The sequence below is a fragment of the Antrostomus carolinensis genome, unplaced genomic scaffold (genome assembly GCF_000700745.2).
Source record: "Antrostomus carolinensis isolate BGI_N321 unplaced genomic scaffold, ASM70074v2 scaffold14161, whole genome shotgun sequence".
Lineage (NCBI taxonomy): Eukaryota > Metazoa > Chordata > Aves > Caprimulgiformes > Caprimulgidae > Antrostomus > Antrostomus carolinensis.
The window spans coordinates 35,716-60,420 of record NW_010294909.1 but is presented as its reverse complement, the minus strand read 5'-3'; the positions used below and the strand labels follow the sequence as shown (position 1 = coordinate 60,420).

General features: G+C 36.9%; 1 protein-coding gene across 2 annotated transcripts in view; it reads left to right on the top strand.

Moving 5' to 3' along the window:
* LOC104532562 (janus kinase and microtubule-interacting protein 1) overlaps positions 1-24,705 on the top strand; it is a 51,008-nt gene that overhangs the window by 7,952 nt on the left and 18,351 nt on the right. The window contains exons 2-7 of one of the 2 annotated variants that reach the window (XM_010177801.1): positions 2,166-2,660; positions 15,768-15,977; positions 16,672-16,791; positions 19,074-19,220; positions 19,811-19,951; positions 23,149-23,208. In XM_010177801.1, the coding sequence (XP_010176103.1) occupies positions 2,166-2,660; positions 15,768-15,977; positions 16,672-16,791; positions 19,074-19,220; positions 19,811-19,951; positions 23,149-23,208 (1,173 nt within the window). The remainder of the gene's footprint in view (positions 1-2,165; positions 2,661-15,767; positions 15,978-16,671; positions 16,792-19,073; positions 19,221-19,810; positions 19,952-23,148; positions 23,209-24,705) is intronic. The other variant, XM_029087431.1, reaches the window with a different exon arrangement.

Genomic DNA, 24,705 nt, shown 5'->3' with positions numbered 1-24,705 from the left:
GAGTTGGTTAATTCTCAAAATTACTGTTGAAAACAACAGATTCATAACACCTGCACAGCAAAAGTCTGCTGTCCCTGCTGTCTGAAGACTTCAGGTGAAGTTCAGACTCTGGAAATCCTGCTGTCAGTGCTCTGGGTTTGATGAGTAACATGTATGTCTCATTTTATGGTCACTTTTAAATTAAGTAGAAATCTTGGATTCACTGGATGAGTTACATCTGAGGCTTTTGAGTTAAGATGTCCCATTTTTCCTAAAGCAAACAAATAAAAGTGCCTGTTTAGATCCATCCTGCTTGCAATAAACAAAGTAATGAAGGTTTCTAGGTTGGCTTCCTGAACTAGTATTATTGCTTTTAATTAACCCTTTACTTTTGTTTTGATTGTAGGATCCAGAACCATGTAAAAATAATTTGTTTTAATTATACCTTAATAGTAAATGATAGCATTAATAGAGATCTCCCATCTTTTCTGCACTGATCTGAGGCAAGTTGCAAGTCTGACTTAATTCAGCATAAATTAAATGCATTGTGTGACTACAGATCCCTGCTTTGTATAGTATTGTTGCAAGCAGGAATAGGGATATTAATAGAATCATAGAATGTTGTGAGTTGGAAGGGACCCACAAGGATCATCGAGTCCAACTCCTGTCCTAGCATAGGATAATCCCAAGATTCAGACCATGTGTCTGAGGGCATCGTCCAAATGCTATTTGAATATTGTCAGACTTGGTGCCATGAGCACCAGGGAGCCTGTTCCAGTGCTCCACCACCCTATTGTGGCAGTAACTAACATTCTGCTGCTCAGTAACCTCCTTTTTCCATGAAACACTGTTTGATATTGCCACTCAAGGTTAAAATAAAAGTCTTTGAAATCTCTGCCTCTGGCTTTGCTTTAGATGAGAAGTACATGTGTAGATCCCATATTTTAGCAGTCACTGTGGTAGGGAGAGTAGAAAGATACTACTGACATGAAGTGTGATGAAATACACTATAGCCTTACTATAGCCTTTCTTTTATACTATAATAGAGAAGCAAGCCTTCTCTTTTTTCTTTCGCCCCCACCCCCCTCTCCTTTCTTCTAAATTAATATCCCACTTGGAAAAAGCATTGCTTTCCATGCAGCCTGCTGAGCATAATTTTATAATGAGGTTTCACCACAGTGGGTATTACTATAATAGGCTATAAGACCTTTCTCCTACTCCCCTTACAACCCTTGCAGTCACTGACCTATATTTTCTGAAGTATCTGGGGACTGTCATTAGCCTCAGTTTTGGGGTGTCCTGTCTGAGGCTCCTTGAATAGACTTGATTTTTCAGAAGGCCAGTTCTTTTTGCTTATCTAATTAGGGCTTTCCTATTAAAGTAGCTAAGAAATTAAGAAATCAAAATTCAATGTCTTATTTTCTCTTCCTTCTGCCCCATTAATTTAGCTTTTATTCCCCATGTTCCTACTGCTAAGAATTCCCCTTTGTTGATAGGATCTTTTCTCTCTGTTCCTTCAAGGCAAGATCCTTTTTCGTCTGATTAGCAGGAAGTATTTTTGGTCAAGTACTGGATTTGAGTGTAGGAATTTAGGACTCAAATCCCAAAGACAGTATCTGTGTAAATTAGGTAAGTCAATCTATGCCTGTCTGGGCATCCCATCTGCAAAACAGTGATAGTGCTGCTTAGCTACAGAAGGATGTTGTGGGAATGAACTAATTTAATGTATGTGAATAGCTCGGTCATTGTGAGCAACCATGAAGTATGGTCCTTCAAATGTTAGAAGGTTTCTGGAATTTCCTTCCCAGCATAAACACAAACTCCTTTCTCTCTGTTTGATTTGTTTTCCATCTGCTTGAAGGGCACAGTAGAGGGGCTATGGATGGGAGTAATCTTGGGTTTTTGGTGAAGGAGATAAGGAGAGAACTGGAATGGATGCTTCTTGGTTTTATTGTATTACCTAAAACTGTAAGAACTTGTCACCAATAGCATGTTTCCTGCACACACACAGCGTTTTTCTGGCCCTGGTTCTCCAGTTGTGTACTGGAGAGAAAAGCATCAGGTATGCAGTCTATGATTTTGAATATTCAGGGTGAGTTTTTAATTATGTTTTAGAAAAAGCTGTCTTGAAGACTTTTACAAGTGTGGTAGCACTTTTTAATCAGTATTTTATATTGATATACCAGGTGGGAAAATTGAGAGAGAAAATCCAGGAGGTTAAACAAGAAAGGGAGCAGGAGCAGCACAAGCACACTGCCTATGTTTCTGAACTGAAAGCCAAGCTCCATGAGGAGAAAATGAAGGAACTTCAGAGTGTCAGAGAGCTACTGATCCGGCAGCATGAGCAGGAGGTAGCAAGAATGGTGAAGATCAAAGATGGTGAAATTCAGCGTTTGCAGTCAACAGTCAATGTCCTGCGGGACGGGGCAGCTGACAAAGTGAAGACGGCACTGCTGGGTGAAGCAAAGGAGGAGGCTCGCAAGGCGTTTGACAGTGAACGGATGAAGTTGCAACAGGAGATCTTGGAGCTCAAATCTGGCAAAAAGCAGCTTGAAGAAGCTTTGAACAACATTATGCAGGCAGATAAAATGAAGGCTGCTGACCTGCGCACGGCTTATCAGTCCCATCAGGATGAGATTAATAGAATAAAGCGGGAATCTGAGAGAGAGATCCGCAGGCTGGTAAGTTGATGAAGTAATGCATGCTTTTTTCAATTTATAATAGATATTAGTATATTGCTGTATGTACCCACAAATATCAAACCACTCTTTTGCAGTGACATCTTTAATCAGTGCTGGTTGTTACAGTAGGCCACTATTTCTGCTACTTTCTCCTCCTTACAGCCTAGATGAACCTTGGCTCCATGGCTAGCCTAACTCAGTCCAAAGCTTTATGTCCCACCAAGTAGAATATGAGTGAACTGAGACTTTCCAGGATTCATTTTCTCAACAGATCAAAGAAATGGGCTTACCCTTTCCAAATTGCTCAAGTACATTTCCTAACAAAGTCTCATTGATCAAAATAGTCAGGCATTGCAGAGGGCCACTGGGATGATCAGAGGGCTGGAGCACCTCTCCTATGAGGACAGGCTGAGAGAGTTGGGGCTGTTCAGCCTGGAGAAGAGGAGGCTCTGGGAAGACCTTCCAGTACCTGAAGGGGCCTACAAGAAGGCTGGGGAGGGACTTTTTACAAGGGCAGGGAGTGATAGAATGAGGGTTAATGGCTTCAAACTGGAAGAGGGTAAATTTAGATTAGATATCAGGAATAAAATCTTTGCTGTGAGGGGAGTGAGACACTGGAACAGGTTTCCCAGAGAAGCTGTGGATGCTCCTCCCTGGAAGTGTTCAAGGCCAGGTTGGATGAGGCTTTGAGCAACCTGGTCTAGTGGAAGGTGTCCCTGCTGATGGCAGAGGGGTTGGAACTGAATGATCTTTAAGGTCCCTTCCACCCCAAACCATTCTATGATGCTATGATTCTATGATTGCTCATTTGACAATAAAGAACACCTTTGTGAGATGGCAAAATTAACTTTACAGGGAGCCTTTATATTCCTCCAGCTTGTATTGGAGGAACCAATTGTGCTGAACCAAGACATCTTTGCTTCTTCTGCATCATTATCCAGGTCATTAGATTTTAAGCATTGTTACCCTTTTTAATTTTTAAAAATTTCTGTTTTCTCTATTGCAGTAGAAAAGTTAGGGCCTAGGAGAGCAGGCTTTTTTCATGCTTCATAAACCCTAGAACTTCAGCACAGATGGCAAACTATGCTGTTTGCATAAAATTGAAAACCAGGCAATATTTCCCAACAGCAGATGCCCCAAATATTTCAAATTATGCAGCTTTGTAAAATGTAAAGAATCTAAGATGGGCTGTTCACAGGAGTATGTTTAGAGTGTTCATCATCAAATGACACTTCTGTTTGGTACCATGATATTTTCCATGTATATGTATATATCTAATTGTTAATCTGTTTAAGCTAGCAGTAAAATAGCTATGCAAATAAAATCTAAAATTATAATAAACATAATATTGATCATATATCAAGAAGTACAGACTACAAATGGAATGAAACATCACTTTTCTTAAGAAAAATATTTTATCAGTTCGTGTTTACACAGGTATGTCCTCTTATTTCTTGTATTCCTTAGGGAAAATGATGATGAGGGCAAGCTACAAACAGGTAGTATCTGTTTAATGGTGGTGATTTTCTGTCTGAGATAATGAAAGCTTTTAATGCAGTTAATATTTATGCTTTAAATAAATTGGAGCTTGATCACGTCTCAGGGGTATCATTTCCTTGATTAATTAAAGACGACTGCAAAGATTGACAATATGAGGCTTTTGTAAGCATAGTTTCTTTCATATTTTGTTCCATATTATACATGTTGAATTTTAAGATCCTGACTATAAAGTACAGGTAATTTTAAAAAGTGTTAAAAAGGAGAGAGGGTTGCTATGTTGTGGCCTGTGTTTTTTCTAGAGAGCAGAGAAATTTAACCTTCTCAAACCCAAGAAATGGTGAGGTAAGCACCCCAAATTCTGTCATCCCAAATTACCCCATTAAACACATGCCATGTCTTTGGGTGATATTGTAAAGGAACCACTTCTCTTCCAAGAGTGGAGGCTTTCAGACGGCTGCAGTATGAAGGATTCATTCGGAGTTATAATTGGAGCCTTACTGTGCCTCTGTGCATATAAAAAGGTGACTGTATTTGGAGAAGGTGTAGATAACTCTCAGCCCCAGAGGAAGCCTGGTGTCAATCTCGTGGTCTTTCACTGGAAGTGTTCAAATTTTCCCCTCTGTCAGGGAAAGTACAGGGACAAAGTATCAGGAGCCTGATGTTGCCTTGTAGGGCCTTGACTCCTTTCATATGATGAATTTAAATTTTTTCATTAAATTGTATGGTTTGTTTTTCTGAGAGAGAAGTGTTTCTCCTAGGAATTGGTAGCAATTTAAGCAGTTTTTATCACATAGGGCACTCTAAATTTAGGTCGAGGTAAAAAATGCTGCAGAGTTGCTCGATGCTGCTCTCGTCCTCTGGGAGAGCAAGTGAATCTGATCATCAGGATATGTCCCTCCCTCCTCTCCCCCCCTATTTTAATTAGTACAAGGGGTGTTTGCCTTCAATTTCAGTTTAACTGTATCAGCTGCAGATTAGGGGTACTCGGTTGGTTTACTTCTTACCCTTGTGGGGTGAAATGGCAGGGATGTGGCAGGCAGTGTTATTAACATTAGCACAGTTCTGTAACTGAGCTTCAATTAATGTACTTTTTTGTGTGTGTTGTGTTTTATGGCACTGTTAAGAATTCAGCATCTTTTGGTATTAACAGACTTAAATGGGCTGGCCATACTGTAATTCAAATTCAGATAGAGTAATTCAGGATTCAGTGTCTGATTGTCTTGTCAGACTTGGCTGATTTATTTTGCATTTTAGATCACTCGTTAGTTTTGCAGATGTATTTCATGTAGATATTGCAGCTAAAAAAAATTAAAAAAAAAAAAAATCAGTATTTTTACTATTGATTTAATACCCAGGACTAATTTGAGTAAAATCTTGCTTTGTTTTGGCTTCCTGTCCAAAAAAACCCCAAATTTAAACTATAGTGTGAAAGGAAAAAAGAAAATCCATCATCTGTGAATGCATGGATACATTTACGTTGTGTGCATAAACAGCCATGCTTGTATTGTACAAATGTCAGTAATTATTATGATTAATCAATTTTGAGATTGTCTTCACAAAAAAAAAAAAAAAAATTTTTTTTTTCTAAATTGTAATGGTACTTTTTCATTCATTGAACTTCAGTATAAACAACCCAAAGCAGCTGAGGGCTGCATAGGAAAGCATGTACATACCTAAATAACTGTATAAACAGATTTCTGTTTTAATGGCATCCTTGTAAGCAGTATGTCTGATTTCCTTCTGATGTCTGGGCTGGCACAAGGGAAATTTAATACAAACTTTATTAATGTTGAAGAGAAGTTGAATTTATTAAGTTGTGTTTATGAAGTAGCTTAAAGAGAAGAACTGTACTATGAGGGTATTTAATGTTTTAATCTAAATATAAAAAAGTACCAAAAGAACAGTATATTTCAGCCAGTTTTTCTTGGACCTCAATTAAGCTTGCCATTTCACTGGCTTACTGGGTTTTAAAATCAGATTTAAAGCTAGTTTTCAGTAGTAAGTAAAGTTTTTGCCTGAAATTGCTGAAATAGCATGTTCAAATTGTTGGTGAGTTTTGGCAACAGACCGACCTTATTCTGTTATCAGCACAGCTGTGAAGGAGGGCATGAATATTAAGTACATAAAATTATTTAGAGGTTACATTCATTCTGAGAATACCTGGACACTTTTTAAGAAGACCCTTACTTTGCAAGGCACGTTTCTCTAGATATTCTTTTTGCAGTGATAAGAACAATGCTTGTCATAGAAAATACATGCAAAAACTCAGCCATTAAAAGTGTACTGAATTATGTCATCACTGGTTTATTATTAATTACTTTATTATTATTTATTTCATTATTTATTTTTTTTTCTTGAATAAGAAGGAAACACTGTTTATCTTGTCAGACACTGTTTATAGAAATGTAATATTTAAACATTGGAATAAACAGATGACATTGGATCCTGTATTTTGTGGAGTAGGATTTTAGTAAACATTATTTTCTCTATTGGAAATGTCTTTAATATCAAAGCTTTCACCTATTTTACAGATAAATACCATTTGACGTTGTTAAATTCTTTGCATATATAGTCTCCTAAACAGCTTGGATTAAAATGACTGACTTATATTGAAATAAGTCTTCTATTTGAAAGACTTATTTCCCTTTAATATAAAATACTCCCAGTTTTCTTAACCACAAAATCAATGCGAAAGATTCCACCGATCTTATTAGATGCACAATCAGATCCATATTTAGGAGGGCACACAGTACACTAGATGAATTAAATTTGCTTCTTTCAATTTCATTCTCAAATAACCTCATAAAAATTGTCTAAAGAGTAATGTGATATTACTGCAAATTCATACTTGCAAGGAAAAAAATACTTTTGCTGTCAGTAGAATCAAAGGAAAATAAATTATTTTCAGGAGTGATTTTTGTAAGTTCCTGATCAGCCATGATTTGTGAAGATAGGTGCACTATTTAAGTGTCCGTAGTCTCCTTAGTCCAAATTATCTAGCTGCATAAATTGAAAACTCATTCCAATGTGGAACCCTTCTTCTGTTTGATGTTTGAGAAATCTATGTAGTACAGTACCCGGAAGAATATAATTCAAACTAACATATTAAACAGTTTTTAAAGGTAAAAATCAAGGCAATTTCACTGAAAACAATGTTCAAGGGAAAAACTGTCTTATGGAATAAGTTTATGTACGATTTATATAGTGACTTTTTATAGTATCTTTTCAGTTTTGTGTCTGTCTATACCACCGTTATAGACAGACATATAACACTATAACACTTAAATAAATCTTATTATTTAAGCAGAGGCTTCTGAAAGACTGAGGGTAACATATTTTCAGATTTAAGAATTAGATTGTTCCAGTTCAGGGCAAGACCAAATTTCAACTGAAGTCCTTCACAAATGAGCATTTTCTAACCCTTCTCAGCTCTTAATGAGTTTGTCTGCCTGTGAGTCCTTAGTGTATTACTTAGCACTGATGTTCCATATGTGAACTGGAGGATCATACAGTCATGGAAAAATTCAGGTGGTGAGGGTCCTCTCAAGGTCGTCTGGTCCAACGTCCTGCGTGAAGCAGGGCTACCTTGAAACTTGTGTCAGGTTACTCGGGACCTCCTCCAGTCCACTTTGAAAATATTCAAAGATGGAGATGTACAGTCTCTGTGACAGCCTGGCCCAATGCCTAGTCACTGTGAAATTTCTTTCTTCTTCCTTTTTCTGTAACCTTTGACTGTTGCCTTTGTCCTTTTGCTGTGCATGTCTGAGAAACATCTGCCTTGTTCGTCCCTTTACCTTCTTTTAGGTGGTTGAATGAGTATCTGGAATTATAATCCATCCCACAGTCCTCTCTTTGGCTGAGCAAGCCTGGCTCCCTCACCCATTCCTTGAATGCCTCATGCTGCAGCCCCAGAGTGGTCTTACTGGCCTTCCTCCAGTTTTATGGCACTTCTGCCAGTTTGTCAATATTTTTTTCTGTGTGTGCTGGGGAGCCCAAAAGTGGCTGCGCTGCTCCTGGTGTGGTTTCACAAGTGCTTAATAAAAGGCTAAATAACTTCTCTATCCTTCTGGCTACACTGCTCCTGATTTGGCCCAGTATCAAGTTAACTTCAATTGTTGCAAGCTCTCTCTACTGACCCATATCCGACTTGCTCTCCAGGACACCAAAGTCCTTCCTTTTTTCTTTCTTTTTTCTTTTTTCTTTCTTCCCCTTGCAGAACTGCCAACTTCAGTTTGCATCCAGCATCTTCTGTTGCAGGAATTTAAACCTTCCCAGGGGTAGGATGTTGTATCTGTCTTAGAAAAACTTTATGAGGGTTTTTTTGACTCATTTCTTTAACATCTCCAAGTTCCTCTGAATGGTGTTCCTGTCCTCTAGTGTAGTAACAGCTCCCCTAAATTTGGTATCATCCACAAATTTGGGACTGGTGCATTCCATTTCTTCATCCAGGCAGTTGATGAAGTTGTTAAAATGTATTATTCCCTTCAGCTTTTAAGGGATAAAATTTAGATGACCAAATAAAATACTTTAGCCTTCCAAGAGATTCAGCAATTATTTTTTAGTAAAACATTAAAAATAGTAGGAGCAAAAATTTAACACTCCACCAAAATCCAAAACTACATCTTTTGCAGTGATGGCAACTATTTTCTAATAACATTCACTTTCTCCTGCATTCCCATACCTATGATTTTGCCATTTTAAGGCAGTAAAACTCATATCTTGAGGTTACCTTCAGTAGTGGGGGCGATGCAGAGACTTTTTGTCTCTGAAAACTTTAGTGAAGAGAGATAGTTGGCTGTTGGCAGGGCCACTCTGATTCTCTGCTGCCCTGAGAAGAGGGGTGAGGCATGGCATTCTTCGGTTCACTTGTGCTGTGACATATATCCATAAGTTTTGTTTCCTGACCAAAATCTTAAATTTTGAGACTGGAAAGCTGAGTTTTGAATCATCCAAGTGCATGCAGTCATGCATGGTTGGGTAGAGCCTGTGGTAGCATGCTTCTTATCAGCCGCTTAAGCCCTGTGTACTTCACACACAGCTGCTGATATCAAATTGTAGACTGCTTCTCTGGATTTTGCCATCTGTTTGAGATGCGTGTTTCAGCTGCATTCCAAGGCTGAGTTAATCTCTGCAAAGACCCTTCTGCCACCTGCAGCATTTTAGAACTGCAAATAATACTTAGCTTTCCATCCTCTGAAGATTTATGCTTGTCCTCTCAGAAGCTAACAGGGCAGCATTCCACTGGGGGCTTGTTTTTTCCTGAATCAAGCAGATCTAATGAGAGCTTTTTGTAGTGCAGGCTCAGCATTTTGTTTTTATTCTTAGTATTTTCTAAGGACTCTATTACAGTAGGTAGTCACAAGTCTGACTTTTATATCTGTCTACAAAATATGGAAGAGTATTAAAAACCCACAGAAGTTATGTATGGCACCTGGACAAAGAACTGCTTAAGTTTGGATTACTCAGTTCTACCTTTTCCATCTCTTTGACTACTTGTTTATTATAGCTCTGTCAATTAAAACTTGTAACAGGCAACAGGAGAGATCCAATAGCAGAGGTTGTAGTCAGCTACAAGGTGCTTTTGAGAAAGATGTGAGAAACCTCCTTTCAGCAAGTTCTGGAATTTTCTGCCCATATGGTGTTTCTTGTGTAATTTATCAAAACTTTTTAATATATGCCTTACCTATGAGGTTTACACATTTTAAAAAAATATGTAGGAAAAGCTATTGGAAGAAAATATTGACTGTTGGTTTAGAAAAATTACACATGAAATTAAGCATAAATCCCATCTACCTGTGTCTATGACCCTTACTTCTCCACTGGATGGCTGGCATCTTTTCTCCCTCTTCCCCTAAGGTTCCTAAATAAGCAGCAAACATTTATTTAAATGGGTGGACATGTCTAGTATAGAGAAAGCTATGCACAATGCTGGAAAATTTTATTTCCTCCCTCCAGGTGGACTTTCAGCTTGGGATATTGTTGTTTGGTCTTAGTGTCCCTTCATAAACGTAGAAGGTGTTAATTATATTTAGTTCTATCTTTAACTGTTTATTTGAGTAGCATTTTCTTTTTCTTTTCCGTATTAACTAGCAATCCTTCTGTCAAGATATCTCTATTTTCAGCATTTAGTATAAAGATTAATTAAATTTCTTCTGCAGAAGAGCACTGTAGAATTTGTTCTGCAGTTGACTAGGAGATAACTTGGGTAAGGATGAGTAAAGAGAAAGGTCTTACACTTGGCAATGCAGCAGCTGGTTTTTTCCACTTTGAAAACTGAGTATGACACTGCCTTGATAGATCTAGCTTTTAATTCCCTGGGAATTTCTCTTTCAACTTTGTGAGAGGCTAAAGTTCCCCCAAAGGTCTCTGACTTCCTTTCACTGTAGCTATTGAAGTGTGGGATAATTGGCAGGGGGATACTTTTTCCAATGGCTGGCTTGGTTCTCTTTCATGTTTGATAAATATTATTAAAACACTTATTTCTGCTCATTTCTCTTAGCTGTCAGGAGGTGGTTAGATACCTGTTCTTAGGAAACTCTGTAATTTTGACACAGGCTATACATTCTAGCTCTTCATTGATATAATGCAGGTAATTGCTGTGTTCAGCATCTATTTGACAGCACAAAACCCATTCATTAAGAAATGATAATTTAGAAAGTTGTAATTTTAACAAAGAGCTCCAGAGTTACTTACGCTATCCAAGGTAATTTCTGAGTAATTTCCCTCCACAACTGCTTGTGGATGATATTATTTTCTTTAAAATCCTCTTTCAGAGGGTATTTCTGCTACTTTTCTTCTCAAAGCATGTAGTTGAAAATGTGTCCTAACCTCGTGTTGCTCCACTGTCTTCCTATCACAGACTTTTTATACTGTACTGTACTGTGCTTAATTGCATAAAGAAAAATGTGGCTATTCTGAAATGCTTTAAAATACATGCAAAACAATGTAAAATAGTTAATATGACCCTGTTTTATTGTCTAGCTGCATAAAGTAGGCACACTTATTTTAAACTGAGAATGAATTTAAAACCAAAGCAACCACTTGGAAGGAATTTCAGGATATATTTGATTTTACATAATACCTGTGAGCCCAGTGATGGATTGGAATCTCATTGTGCTAAATATGTTGGAAGAAAAGGTAGCATCTACCTTTTGTGTGTTAGTGAGAGGTCTCAATTGAATAGTAGTACAGGGAGAAATACATGAAATCAGTGGTAGGAGATTAGCGCAGTCAGCTTTCAGTTGCCACTGGTTGCTTGTCCCAACTACACTGTGCCACAGGTACAGAAACCTCTTACAGACGCTCGGTGTGGCAGGTCCTGCACCGGGCTCCCTGGACCATGATGGGTTGAGGAGCACGGTGGAAAGGAATATACTTGCTCAGAATCTGGTCATGAATCATCGTGTGAGAAGTGATCCACACAGGTTTATTAGCTTCAGCTCAGTGCTGGCCTTGACATACCTGCATCGCTTCCAATGAATTCCTGCATTTCTATAACATGCCTCCTATGTCTTGGGTTCTCAGGAATTTGTTAGTTTACGTTATCCTGTTCGATGACCAGACAAAAGATTATGATCTCAGAAGTGTAACTTCTCTTAAGTATTTAGTTTTTTCATTGTTTCCTTTTGTATTTTAAAGATGTCATGGAAAAGGAGAGATACAAGAAGAATTTGAGGAAGGTCAGTCAGGTCATTAAATGGATATTTGTGGAGTATCCCTTCAGGTAGGAACAGTGGCATGGGAGAAAACATGAAAATGCGTGACTGTGTATATGACAAGGTGATACTGAGGAGGGGACATAGCACCCTAATATTAGGTAAGGGATGAATGGACTCCAGTTAGGCTGTGAACATCTTTGACAGTGAGAGTGACTTTTGTTGTTGTTTAAAGTAGTAAAAAGAAAAACAGCTTAGAGAACCCAGAGATGAGAGTTTTGTGAAAAGAGCATCATTAACAGCAGCATTCACATTGGATGGTGAGTGAGCCGGACTGCATTTAAGGTCTGAAAGGAGAATGTTGCAATGACTAAGGTGTGATACAAGGACTCAGGTAAAAGTCTACCTGTGTGTATGGATTTTAGAGCTGATAGGAAAAGAAAGTCTTTAGATGTAATCAAATTGCACTTGGGAGAGAACAGAGTTAAAAAATTACAACGATTTAATGTATGTAAGTGATGAGAAGGGAAAACCTAGCTTCTATAGGTGGAGAAGTTGACAAGCTCTTAAGTGTACAGTTTCCTAATCTGCTGAAGGGCTTCTGGACCTGAAAGCTTGTTTCTCTCCAATTCTGTCACTAGGTCTAATGAAAAGTATTCCTTTTCTTTTAGACCATGCGGATTCCTAGACAATCTTGGCTATGTCAGTGTTGCTTCCACAGCCTGTATGTGATCAAAATAGCAAGTAGCAGGGAACCCAGATTAATCCATTTTGATTTTCATTTACCTAATGGAACATACTCCTCTCTCCACTAAAATAAAGACCATAATACATGGTCTCATTACATAAGGGTGTTTTTCCTTTATGCTGCCAACTTTTTTTTCTTTGTGTAACCAAATGTGGCAAGAATTCAAGAAAAGAGCAGTTCTCCAGTGGTACAGAACTGTCATGGAGACTTTGTGTGAGCTTTTACAACTGTTAAAATTTATAAGACTAAGCTAAGCTGAAGTCTTTTGGGAGCAGTTGACCTTTCTTCTCTGTCAGCTTATGTTCACTTTGAACCTAAACTACATCTCTCCTTTTCCTAGTCTTGTACCTACTCTTTCTTTGCCTGCCTGCCCCTTGACCTGCCAACTCTCCCACGTGGAACGGAGTGATGTTGCATCATCCCTGTAAAACATCTATCTTCCTTTTTTTCCCCCCTCTGGAGTAACTTGTATTCTCTGTTAAGAAAGCAGACAGGGAAGGTGAACAAGTTTTCTCTGTAGTGTGCAAGTCTGAAGAAAGATGGTAAATCTTTGGGTCACACATTGGGGTAAATTTAAGAAAATTGAGGCATTGACTGGATTGATGCAGTTACACTGAAGAAATCAAAGGTATTACTGTCCCCTTGAGGAAAGGAGAATTGTATTGTGCCCCAGGCTTCTGCAACAGGACTTAAGGTAGAGGCATTACTGCTGCAGTTCTATTCATCTCTATAAGTCTAATAAGTTAGTTGCTTAGAAGCTCTTCTTTCTTCTAGTTTTTGCTTATAAAAAATAAGCACTATTACAATGCTCTGTGTATTTGTATGGCTGTGCTCAAATGCATGTTTACATGAGTAAGAGATTCTTAAGTGCCTACATGTAATTTAAAATATAAGCCCAAAATTTAAAAAGGATATGCAGCCATTGTTGTTGTACTGCTATTTTCAATTATTGTCAGTGTCTCAAATATTTTTTATCTGATTGAAACATGGAGTAATTCTTTTCTCTGAAAGTTTCACCACACATAGATTTTATGGTAGAAAAAACAGTAGCAGGAAGAGCAGAGGTGAATTCTGCCTTCTTTCCTCTCCTCCCTTAGCCCCCACCCCAAAGCCATGCTCCTTCATGGCATTTCTTTCTAATGTGTGTGAGCTTGTGTGCTTTGATCTATGGAAGTGTGTGTGAAGGATGACATGGACATGATTTCACTGGTCACATCTGTTTCAAACGATCTATTCTGCTGCAGTTCAGCCAGTAGCACTCCATACCCAGACTGGTGCTTTCTTTTTTCTTCCAATTTAAACACCTATGTCCTTCCATTTACCATTTAAATTGTGAGAATATGAAGAGTATGAAATGTGCTACTAATTGGGTAACTAAAATCAAGGATGTCTACATGAGCTTGGTTTTTCCTTATTGAATGTATGCTTTGCATGGTCCAATTTGTCTCTTAGTTACATAGATGTTCAGTGTGAACACCTGTGTAATTGAAAATGAAACTTTGTCCACAGTATTTAGTTACATGACATTTTTTCCTCCGAAGGGGTGCCTGATAGAGCAGTGTTCATGACAGATAGCATTCAGTGAATGAGGCAGCTGCTTAATTTTTGTCATTGCTGTTCACTGCACAGTCCCTCCGAAACCCAGCATGTGTCAAATTCTTCCATTAATAAAAAAATACATTCTTTTCCTGCAAGTCCTTTTGGGCATACTTGAAAGTCACACAAATCTGAATTAATGTATTGGGAAGTGTTATACCTATTTACTGGATGAGGAGTTGAAACCCAGCGACCTTCCCAAATCAGGAAAGAAGTCTCCATCAGAAGCAATCTCCATCAGTTCCAGTTGGAACTTAAAAGTCATGTAGACCAGTTTATTGTTTTCAAATCTGACCTTTTTATCTTCGATTGTGACTTGTCTTGGTTTAGCCAGACCATCTCCTGCCGCTCAGGTTCTATATACAAACTAATTTCACATGCTTCGTGGACTGTGAAAGGAGTAAGACAAGAAGCCTGAAGAAACAAATTGTATCTGATCATGGAATCTGATTGTGTTAATCCTGTACATCACTCAGATTTTACTAGAAGTTGCTTCTAACATTTCCTTTTTTTTTTTTTTTTTTTTTTTTTTTTTGCAATTTGACATAAAGGATTTCTATGGATGTAAACAACAAATGTATGATTTAACAAGTTCATTATTTCATTTATTTATTTATTTTTCAAATAAGATTATAATAGTGTTTTTTTCAAAAATTCCATGGTTTTATGTTGGACAAGAAAACAATGTAGTAAACTGAAGGAGATACAGCACAGTTCCAATAAATATTTTGGTAATGGTTAACCTTCTTGTTAAGAAAGCTATTTCTGTAATAACTGCTGTAGATTGTCACTTCCTCTACCATTTGGAATAGTACCAAAGTGAATTTAACACTGATGCTGTGAGGGACAAATGCTATGAGAGGTGCAATAGCTAGCAGTATGCTTTATTTGGTATTGAGATGTATGAACAGCACAGCTCAGCAATCATAGATGGTGTTTAGGAACTATTTCTTCCTACCCTTTATTCTTATGTTCTGTGTGCATTTGCTTTTTTTTCCTTCTCTACAAAGACTAGTCCTCATTTGAAACTTATAGCAAGGGCACATAAAATACATAGCTGTGCTTAAGATTTTAAGTGTTTTTGCTTTTATATGCTACTAATTTTTAAATGCCTGTGAAGATATGTGCCATGTGTGATTTTCGCTAATAAACAGGGAATCAACATGGAGCAAATGTGTGTGGCTCAAGATTTAAAACAAAACCCAGGTGAGTTTTCAAGTGTCTGTTTTTCTTGTACTAGACCTGTGTTTCTTCTCTGAAACACAGAGAAGGGAGATTTTTCTTCTCCTTATAGAAGTGTGCGTCCTCAGACAAAGTGGATGATTTCAGTGGCTCTGTATTCTGTTTCAGTGTGTTTGTGTCTATTTTTGTCTGTCTTTTGAGTTGAGACTGCACTGAGCAAACTCATGATCAAGCAAAGGCTGAAACTTTTTTAAGGGGAGGGGAAAAGGCTTCAGAGGCAATATATCTTCTTTTTAGCAACCACAATGTGGCTACTGATGAAATTCTGAGAGAAACAGAACTTTGGTTTTGCAAGTTTGTGGATATGCAGGCACTGAACACTTGGAGATGTTACAGAAACATCCTTCTTGCTTTATTTCTTTCCAGATGGATGAGATAAAAGGCAAAGACAGAGTGATTCTGGCTCTGGAGAAAGACCTCGGAGTCCAGGCAGGTCATACACAGAAACTGCTCCTTCAGAAAGAAGCTTTGGATGAACAGCTTGTCCAAGTGAAGGAGGCAGAACGATACCACAGCAGTCCTAAGAGAGAGCTTCCTGCGGGAGTGGGGGATATCACCGAACTGATGGGAAGCCCGGTAAGAAATCTGTGTTTTCTTCAAATGTTTGACACAGGATAATTGCTGCCTGGGTGTTCACATTGGTTTTGTGGTCACTTTTAAAATGCTAGAAGGACTAATTCAGGGTAAATGGCCCTGCACTCCATTGTGCTGGTTCACTGGTGATTTAGAAATGCCTTGAATCTCTTGAATTTCAGAGAATGTTGAAAAATATGTGGATATAGCACTTTTAGAATTTATATTGTGCATTTCAACTGTGAACTCCATTATTTTCTTAGCTGTGTATTTCATAACTTTAGGAATTATTTTAACCAATGGCAAAAAGATGCTATACTTCTCAAAAACTGTGCCATGTGATTTTAATCTGTGTCCTATGCACCAGATTTTTTCACTTGTAGCTGATAGTAAGAAATCTGGTGAGAAGTAACCAGTAATAGGCGAAATATTATTTATCTAGCTTTTTTAAAAAAATTGTTACACCTTCACATACATTTCACAGGTAGACACTTTTCATGTAATGTATCATATAGCATTTCCACTGGATCTTATTGTTAATTGTTTCAGTTAATTAAAATAAGTTTTCCAGACATTGATATAAAGAGTCTATTTTAAATTTACACAATCTACTTGCTAAATCATATTATTACATTTAGGAATAGTATTTTTTTAAAAAAAAGGTAATTTTATGTATCTGTGTGTTTTTGATGTAAAGGAGCAGCATTTGGATGAACGAGATGTGCGGAGATTTCAGTTAAAAATTGCTGAACTGAATGCTGTAATAAGGAAGCTGGAAGACAGAAATACTCTCTTAGCAGATGAAAGAAATGAACTGGTAAATTAATTAGTAATAACACAGATGGTGACTGGGAGGGCATCTTTATGGTGAAAGAATCAGTGTTGGAAAGTCAGTGTTATAAATTTACAAATTAGTTCTGGTTGGTCTCAATCAATTGTATCTAAATATAACAGAGATTTCTATAGAAGAAATTCACTTTTTGACCATAAAATGGATTGAATCTCTCTTGCTCCAGAAAAATAAAACTTTATAAATTTATTTTGGGGTCATTGTGATCAAATTAACTGGTAGCTTGCCTGTGGCACTGTGTAATAATGTTGTGTAAAACATGCATAATCTATGCATTTCAATTACTGTATTAATCTTTTTTAAATTTGACATTGGTTTAGGGATATGCTTGTGCTAGCTAGGAGTTAAAGCTTTCTTGTCTAAAGCTTTCTTGTGCTGAAGAAGAAAAATATGCCAATTCTCAAGAGAAATCTCATAAGTAGGTGAAATTATCATAGGAGAGTGATAGTAACTTACAAAAGAAAGGATATGACAAGAATTTTAAGAATGAATTTTATTAGCCTGCATCGCTACTTAATTGCTTGTACTGAGGTTAACAGTAAAACTCCCATTGACTGCAATGGGAGGTGAGTTTTAGCAGTAAGAATTTTTACACATGTCCTCTTATGATGACCTATTTCTGGTGGCAGAAGAAAAGATTTTTCATTCTAATCAGAAATAAATTTTCCCTCATGCAACCTATGCATCTCATTCTAAAATAATGCTATTATGTATGGTGAGGGAAGAAGGGGAGGACACTCTTGCCACTTGCCAGTCCTATAGATGAGTGAAGCATTGACATCTTCCTCCTTGCCTTGTCAGACTTAGCTCTTCATGTTGAGATATGAAAGCTTTGCTTTATGATGAAAGGACTTAATTTAGTTATGATATCTCAATGACTACCAGAAGAGCTAATTTTTGAAATTTTCTTGACCAACATCTTGGCTGAATCTAGCTTAGTGAAGTAAATTCAACAATGGCAGACTAAAATGGATGAATTGAGAACATAATTGTGTCTTTTTCTTTAACCTTTTCCTATTTAAATAGCTGTATAGTCTAAACTGCCCTTTTGTGTGACAAAATTGATTCCTCAGTAACAATTTAAGTTTCTTGAGGTAGGAAGAACATGAGTTTTAGCCTGGGTACAGTTTGCCATTTTTCCTACTTTGCCTAGGTGCTGAGCGTTTATTGTTTTAGTTTTTTTTTCCCCTGACGCTTACTGCTACAGTTGCTTTTCTTTGCTCTATACTCTCAAGAACATCTTCACTTTTTTCAAGATTGCATTGTATAAAGACAATATAATTCATCCCCCTGATCTTTTCTGTGGACACAAGTCATTCAAAACATCCTTGAAGAATGCTGAAATACTGCGACTTCTATCCTTCAGTGTCCCTCTAGATGGAGGGCATGTATGACTCAGCCAAGTGCTCTTCTTGATGCTTGACCTAGAGGCATAAGAAATATATTTTGGAAAAGATATGGAGAAGATTTTGTCATATTGTGAGACAATTTTACATAAAACTAGTAATGTCAGTAAGCTCATATGATTAAGCACCATGAAAAATAATTTTCTTCTGAGAATGAAACAGAAAACCAAATACTCAGTGAAATTATCTCAGGAGAAAGATTATCTTTTTTTTGTTTCCAGTTAAAACTCAGTAAATTGAAAAATCTTTTGATTGGAAAAAGTAGATTTTTTACAAACAAAACAACTCAAGGAGTAATGAAATAAAAAGAGTGAAATATTGAGTATACACAAATGCAAAAAAAAGGCAGTAATTTGCTTCACATAATTGTCTAACATCATAAAACCACAGGAACAAAATTGAGCAGCTTGAAAATGTCAGCAGAATGCTGGATTGAATCTGTGCCTTCTGGCTGACTTTCTCATTGCTCTAGTTACACATTAGGTATAGGGTTTTTAAAGTAGAATAGGAAGAGCTTGCTCCAACCAAGGGATAGTGAAAACGACTACGCTCACAAGAAGCTTATGTACAATGAGATAAGTTTACCAAGAAATCACTTTTATGGACCATCATGAGTGTTTTCCAAGAGCAAAATCCAGTGAACAGTGACTAGTGTATTTGTAGACTGTTCTAAAATGCTATTTCTTATTTGCTTAGACTCCTATAGTTAGTTCAGCAGTAGTCTATATCAGATACCACTTAACAGAAGTTCTAAACTTTATGAATGAAGGAAGAACACACATATTTCTTCTTTCCTACAAGTATAAACTAAAGCACAGCTAACTTTTCCATTGCCATTTGCAGCTGAAACGTTCTCGGGAGACAGAAAGTCAGCTGAAGCCTCTGGTAGAAAAAAATAAGAGGATGAGCAAAAAAAATGATGATATGTTGCAATGTATCCAGAGAATGGAAGAGAAAATAAAGAATCTGTCAAGGGAAAATGTAGAATTGGTAAGTAATCATCTCTGACATCATATTATAAGAACACGTTGCATGCAGTTACTTTTGAGATGGAAGTGCTTGTGTGGCTTTTACACTAATAAAGACATTTCAGAGTCTTAAATTCAGCCAATGCAACTGAATATTCATACTCTTAAGTTCAGAGTGGTGTGTGCTTTGTGTTGTGTCAGCTCACGCAGATTAAGGGAAGGGATCAGGGATAGATAAAATGTGTTTAGAAGCTATAATAGCTTTAGTAAATGCTGCGTTTATGATTAGAAGTCAGAACTGAATTTGAGTGCATGTGCCAAATGCTCTACTATGTTAGATTATTGAGTTCACTTGTCTGCTAATTTTGTCACAGAGTATGTTCTTTGATTCTGAATTAAAATATTTTATGTGAGATATTAACACTGAGGCATGCAGAATGTGTAATACTATTTTTGTTGAAAGAGGCCTTATGTTGTAGTGCAGTATGCACTGATGAGTCAAAAAAATTCTTGATTACTACAACACACATGAGAATTTTCCTCCTGTTCCAGCAACACACTCTAAAACATTCTTTTTGTTTATTTTTTTCAATTTTATTTTAATTTTTGTAGAAAGAGAAGTTATCTGCACAACCAGCACTGAAGAGGCACACGTCTTTGAATGATCTCAGCAGCACACGGGAAGAACAAGAAATTGAATTCCTCAGACTGCAAGTCAAAGAACAGCAGCATGTTATTGATGATCTCACAGTGGTAATGCTTTTGACTGGTATTCATACCTGCATGCACACACATCTATAGGCAAGCTAAAGATTTGAGATCAATATTTTAATGCCAGTTGCTGTAGTGATACAGAAATAGTTCTTTGACATCAAAAGGTTCTTGTTATTTCTTAGGTGGTGAACAAATTTTTTTGGAATGTGTATGAATCTCTGTATTGTAAAATATTAACCTATTATGAGCTGCTTGTGAAAAGAAATACATCAGTCCATCCACCTTACTTACAAAATTGGCTGTCAACAACTAAGGAACTGGGAGGAAGGTTTCAGAACTTAATGACTGAAACTTCTTGGTTGTAGACCCTGTTGCAAACCCAACCACTCTCCTGATCTAGAGTTTCTCCTAAAATAAAGGAACACGCAGAATGGCATTCATTTCACCTCACTAAGCATCTCTGAGCTGGACACACTAGCTGTCTTTATAACAAATGGAGAGAAATATGCATGATTCATCTGAACAAAGGCAGCAGCATAGTTTAAGATTAGAATTGCACAGCTGCTACCCTCTGACTGTGAAGATCACTTAAGATCACGCTCATAGGTGTTTGCACTGTTTGATCAGGACTCCTTTGAGTTGTGTTAGAGTTGTCTAGTGCTATTTAGTGCAATGTCTGTTACACTCTTCTGATTCCGGTAAGAAATGATGTATCATCTCTGAGAGACCCTTACCCTTCTGGAACAGCATCTGGAACTCAGGCAGACTATTCTAGAGCATCTCAAATGACACTACTGACTTCTACAAAATGATAACATGAATTTAAGATTTTTCTGCCTAAATAAAAAATGAAAAAATTGGATACAACATTGAAGATAAAAATAGAAAATCCAAAAAGATAAAACAATGAGATGTGTTATTACTCTGTCTGGAACATTGTCTCTGTTCCTGGCAGTTCCTCTGAGATTTTGACCCAGGATTTCTCTCTGTTATCAGTCCGAAGATTGATGTCTGCATGCATTCTCCAGTGTCACAGTGCTACAAGCAGTAGGATGTTACTCAGGCACTATGATGTAGGGTCTGATTCACAGAGCAATGCTGCTTTACCTTCCAAATACAACCATACAGGCAGGAACCGTGACATGATATTAAGTTCTCAGTATATAGCAGATATAATCTCACTTATATTTCAGTGTAAAGTTGCTGTGAAAGTACTCTCTTTTTACTGTCTCAGCTAGTAATCTGAGAAAATATATTGTATCCTGACTTGGGTCAACTAGTATTTACTTGTGTTTAGTGTTAAAGTAAAATAAATAAATATTTTAAAATATGGTTTCATTTTGCTTTGTTTCCTATTTACATATACTTTTTCGCTGTCAGAAATAAGTTAAATTATTAAATAGGCTACTGCTTTGGTTGGCAGTACAAACTAATTGATGCTTCACCTTGGCCATGAAGGCAGTGGAACTCTGCACTTCCATTGCGCTTTTCAGTTATCTTTTCTGGCTCAAACCACACCTTTACAGAATATAAATGTATCCTAATTATCAAGAATGACCCACATGTCACATACCTGATTAATACAAAAGTCATCAGCATACCTCCAGCTGAGACCAATATGGTACACAGAAATAAGAACGATAGTTTTGGGCAATAGAGTTGTCTGAATTCATTAGTATTGTCATTTGTAGGGTATCTTTGATGCTGGTGAAGCCATATAAGCTTGAGTTCTCCCACAGCAGTGGTTTTCTGGTGAATTCTTAAAAGGAAAGCTGTCAAGATAAACTCAGATGATTGCAAAATATGTTAGTGATTCAGCAAATGGTATTTTTTAATTGGCATTGCTATTGTTCTGGTAGCTTGATGTATTATTAAGACAGTAAATTAAGCAATCTTCTTAAAAACAAGATTAGAAAAAGGGAGGAGTGGGAGATTTTTGCAGTGTTTGTTCTTTCTGCACTAAAGTGAGAGGAAAGACAGAGTGGGAGGACTACCTAGTTTCTCCAGCTATTTGGAGGCTTCCTTGGAATGTAGGAGACCCAGGTTAAAGCAAGGACTGTGCCTTAACCAGGTACCTTAGGAGGGAGCATTATTCTTCAACGCTGTCTTAAAATTCAGCTTTGTATTTTCAGCTTGTGCTTAATATATTAATTATTCTGCAGCTTAAAATATCTGCTCCATTCTACCTTGGCAGTCATTACTTTTCCTTATTCTGAAGACCACTTTTGTTAAAGATGCTATATAGTTTATTGTGCTTTTCCGAATTATTTTGTAATTTCCACAACTTTGTTCCTGGAACAAGGTAATATTTTTATTGTGATTTCCACTGGGAGCTTCCTTTTTGTCCAGTTTCTGAACTGACTATAAAGCAAATAATTCTGAATAGAGTAATACCATGCAGTGTGCAATAATGGCTACAGAAGCAGTTGGAACTGCTGACATTCTTTTAAAAACAGAGATATTGCAAACAAAGATGCAGAGAGCTAAGGAAAGAATCAGGAAAAAAGCAAGGAGACAGATCACCGGCTTCCTGTGGGTTTTTTTTGCTTGTCCTCTCCTTTGCATTTTTTACCTTCTCTTTTTCCTCTTCTCCTTTGGAATTCAAGGCAGTATTCTTGGGCTTGAATGTTCATAAACCCTTTATTTTTTGCAATTATAACCTCTTCATATTATGATATAGTTAATTATTATCTTCTTCCAAGGTCACAGTAGAAAAAAGACACTGACTGAGTTGACACAGACTAAGTGAGAGTGCCTTTGGATTTGAGATTTCTGACCTGCAAGGATAAGTCATGTGTAATGCCCTGTCTGCATATGCATGGCTATATATCACAGTATGCCTGATACAATGACGTGTCATTACTAGGCTGGACTCAGTTTTGGCTACCAACCTGCTTCGTCAGGATGGGTGAACACTGGAGTGAGAATGTGAATTCTGTTTCCATAGTGAGCTTCTTGGTAAAAGAGCCAAAATAACTGTCAGAAACCTGTGCCCAGTATTTAACAAAGTCTTTTCTTGCCAACTTCCCATCAAGTGTGTAAAGTATACGGCTGAAGGTTTATTTGCTAAAGGGATAAAGCTGCAGTACAGCATGATGTTATCCCAACATGGCTTTATTCAAAAGGATAAAGATATTGTCTTTGAGGTAGCTTTACTGTAGGCTTTCAGAAAATTTGAATTATCTAAATACATATTTTAAAAGAAACCCATACCAAAATGTTCTCCTTCCTTCCAGGAGAGGGAACGGTTATTACGATCTAAAAAACAGAAGAGGAAAAGTCTGAAGCCTCCAAAGGTGAGCAAACGCTTGGTTCTCCGTGTGTTTTGGTTGTTGTGAACAGTGCTTGTTTGAAATATTGCCTGAAATTAGAGCTCTGCTTCAAATAATGATGAAATTTCATATAATTCTTCTATTTTTTCTAGTGAGTGCTTATTAACTTTTTCTAAGGATAATTCAGGAACTGAAAGTTTTGTACTGTACACCAGTGTTGTTTTGATTTTTACATTAAATAAAAAATATAATTACACTTTTAGCCATCGTGGCCTAAATATTCAGGTGGCTTGAGGAATAAATGATACAATGACTTGAAACAACTACCATTTCAAAGGACAAATGCTGTCCTTTTTAAAGAAAATAAACTCTTTAAACTACTCATATGAAGTTACTGCTTAATCACGATTGATTAAGCTTCAATTCATGCTAGGGATGATTCTCTATGTAATATGTAAACAGTAAGGAGATTGTAACTATTTTTCTCTAGTAACTATTTTACTCTATAAAGCAAAGCACAAGAGAAAAATTTAGGTTGTAGAAACAGAAGTTTTGCTTCTGAGCAAAGCAGAAGAGTGTACCTTTAGTGTTTATTGTAACACCTGCTTAAAGTAACTAGTTTTGCTGCATAAAGTTTTTTGTGAAGTTTAACATCAGCCACCTGGAGCATGTGAGGGGAGGAGAATGGGGTAAGAGAGAAAAAATGGAAGTGAAGAGTGGAGAGATGATTATCATCTGTATGATAGCTTAAGATACATTCTGTCATAAATGGGTGCTTGTTGTCAGTGTGTTCTGCATAGTATATTCCTGGTGACCTCCAGGTGGTGCTTCTTTATTGCTCTGCCTTCTGTGATACCTGTGTTCTGAAAGATTTATTCTTTGGAATTCTCTGTTTCGCTGTAGTTTCTTCAAATTATGCTTCGAATAATGATGTGTCTGTTACGTATGAAGAAAGAAAAATTAATAGTCACAATTAATCTTGCATATGTATTTCTGTTATGCAGTGGAAGGCTGTTAGATGCCAAATATATTTACAGTAACCCTGAACCATTCTTTGTTGGTGTAGTATATCTGGAAGTTTGTGTGTTGAGAGCAAGTTTAAAAACAGACATAACATTAAAAAAAAAAGTAACTAGTAATGTAAATTTTATAGTCCTCTCTAATTATTAGACCTTATCTAATTTTAAATTAATTGTGTAAGATCTCTTGCTAAATTGTAAAGTTCCTAATGAAACAAAACTAGTTAATTTAGTTTTTTAGGAGTTGATAACTAGTGATGCTAATTTCTATAGGCTGAAAACTTCCATAATTACTCATTTATGTCTTAAAAATGTTCTGTGTTAATAGAACTTCAGCTGAGCTAGAGTCTGTACCCATTCTTTTTACCTGTCTTCTCTTAAGCAAACTGCTGCCTTTTTGATATCTTCTTCTTTTCCTTATTGAACAAAGCAGAGTTAAACAACATGAGCATGATACTATTAAAATATTTCACACAGAATCACAGAATGTTGGGGATTGGAA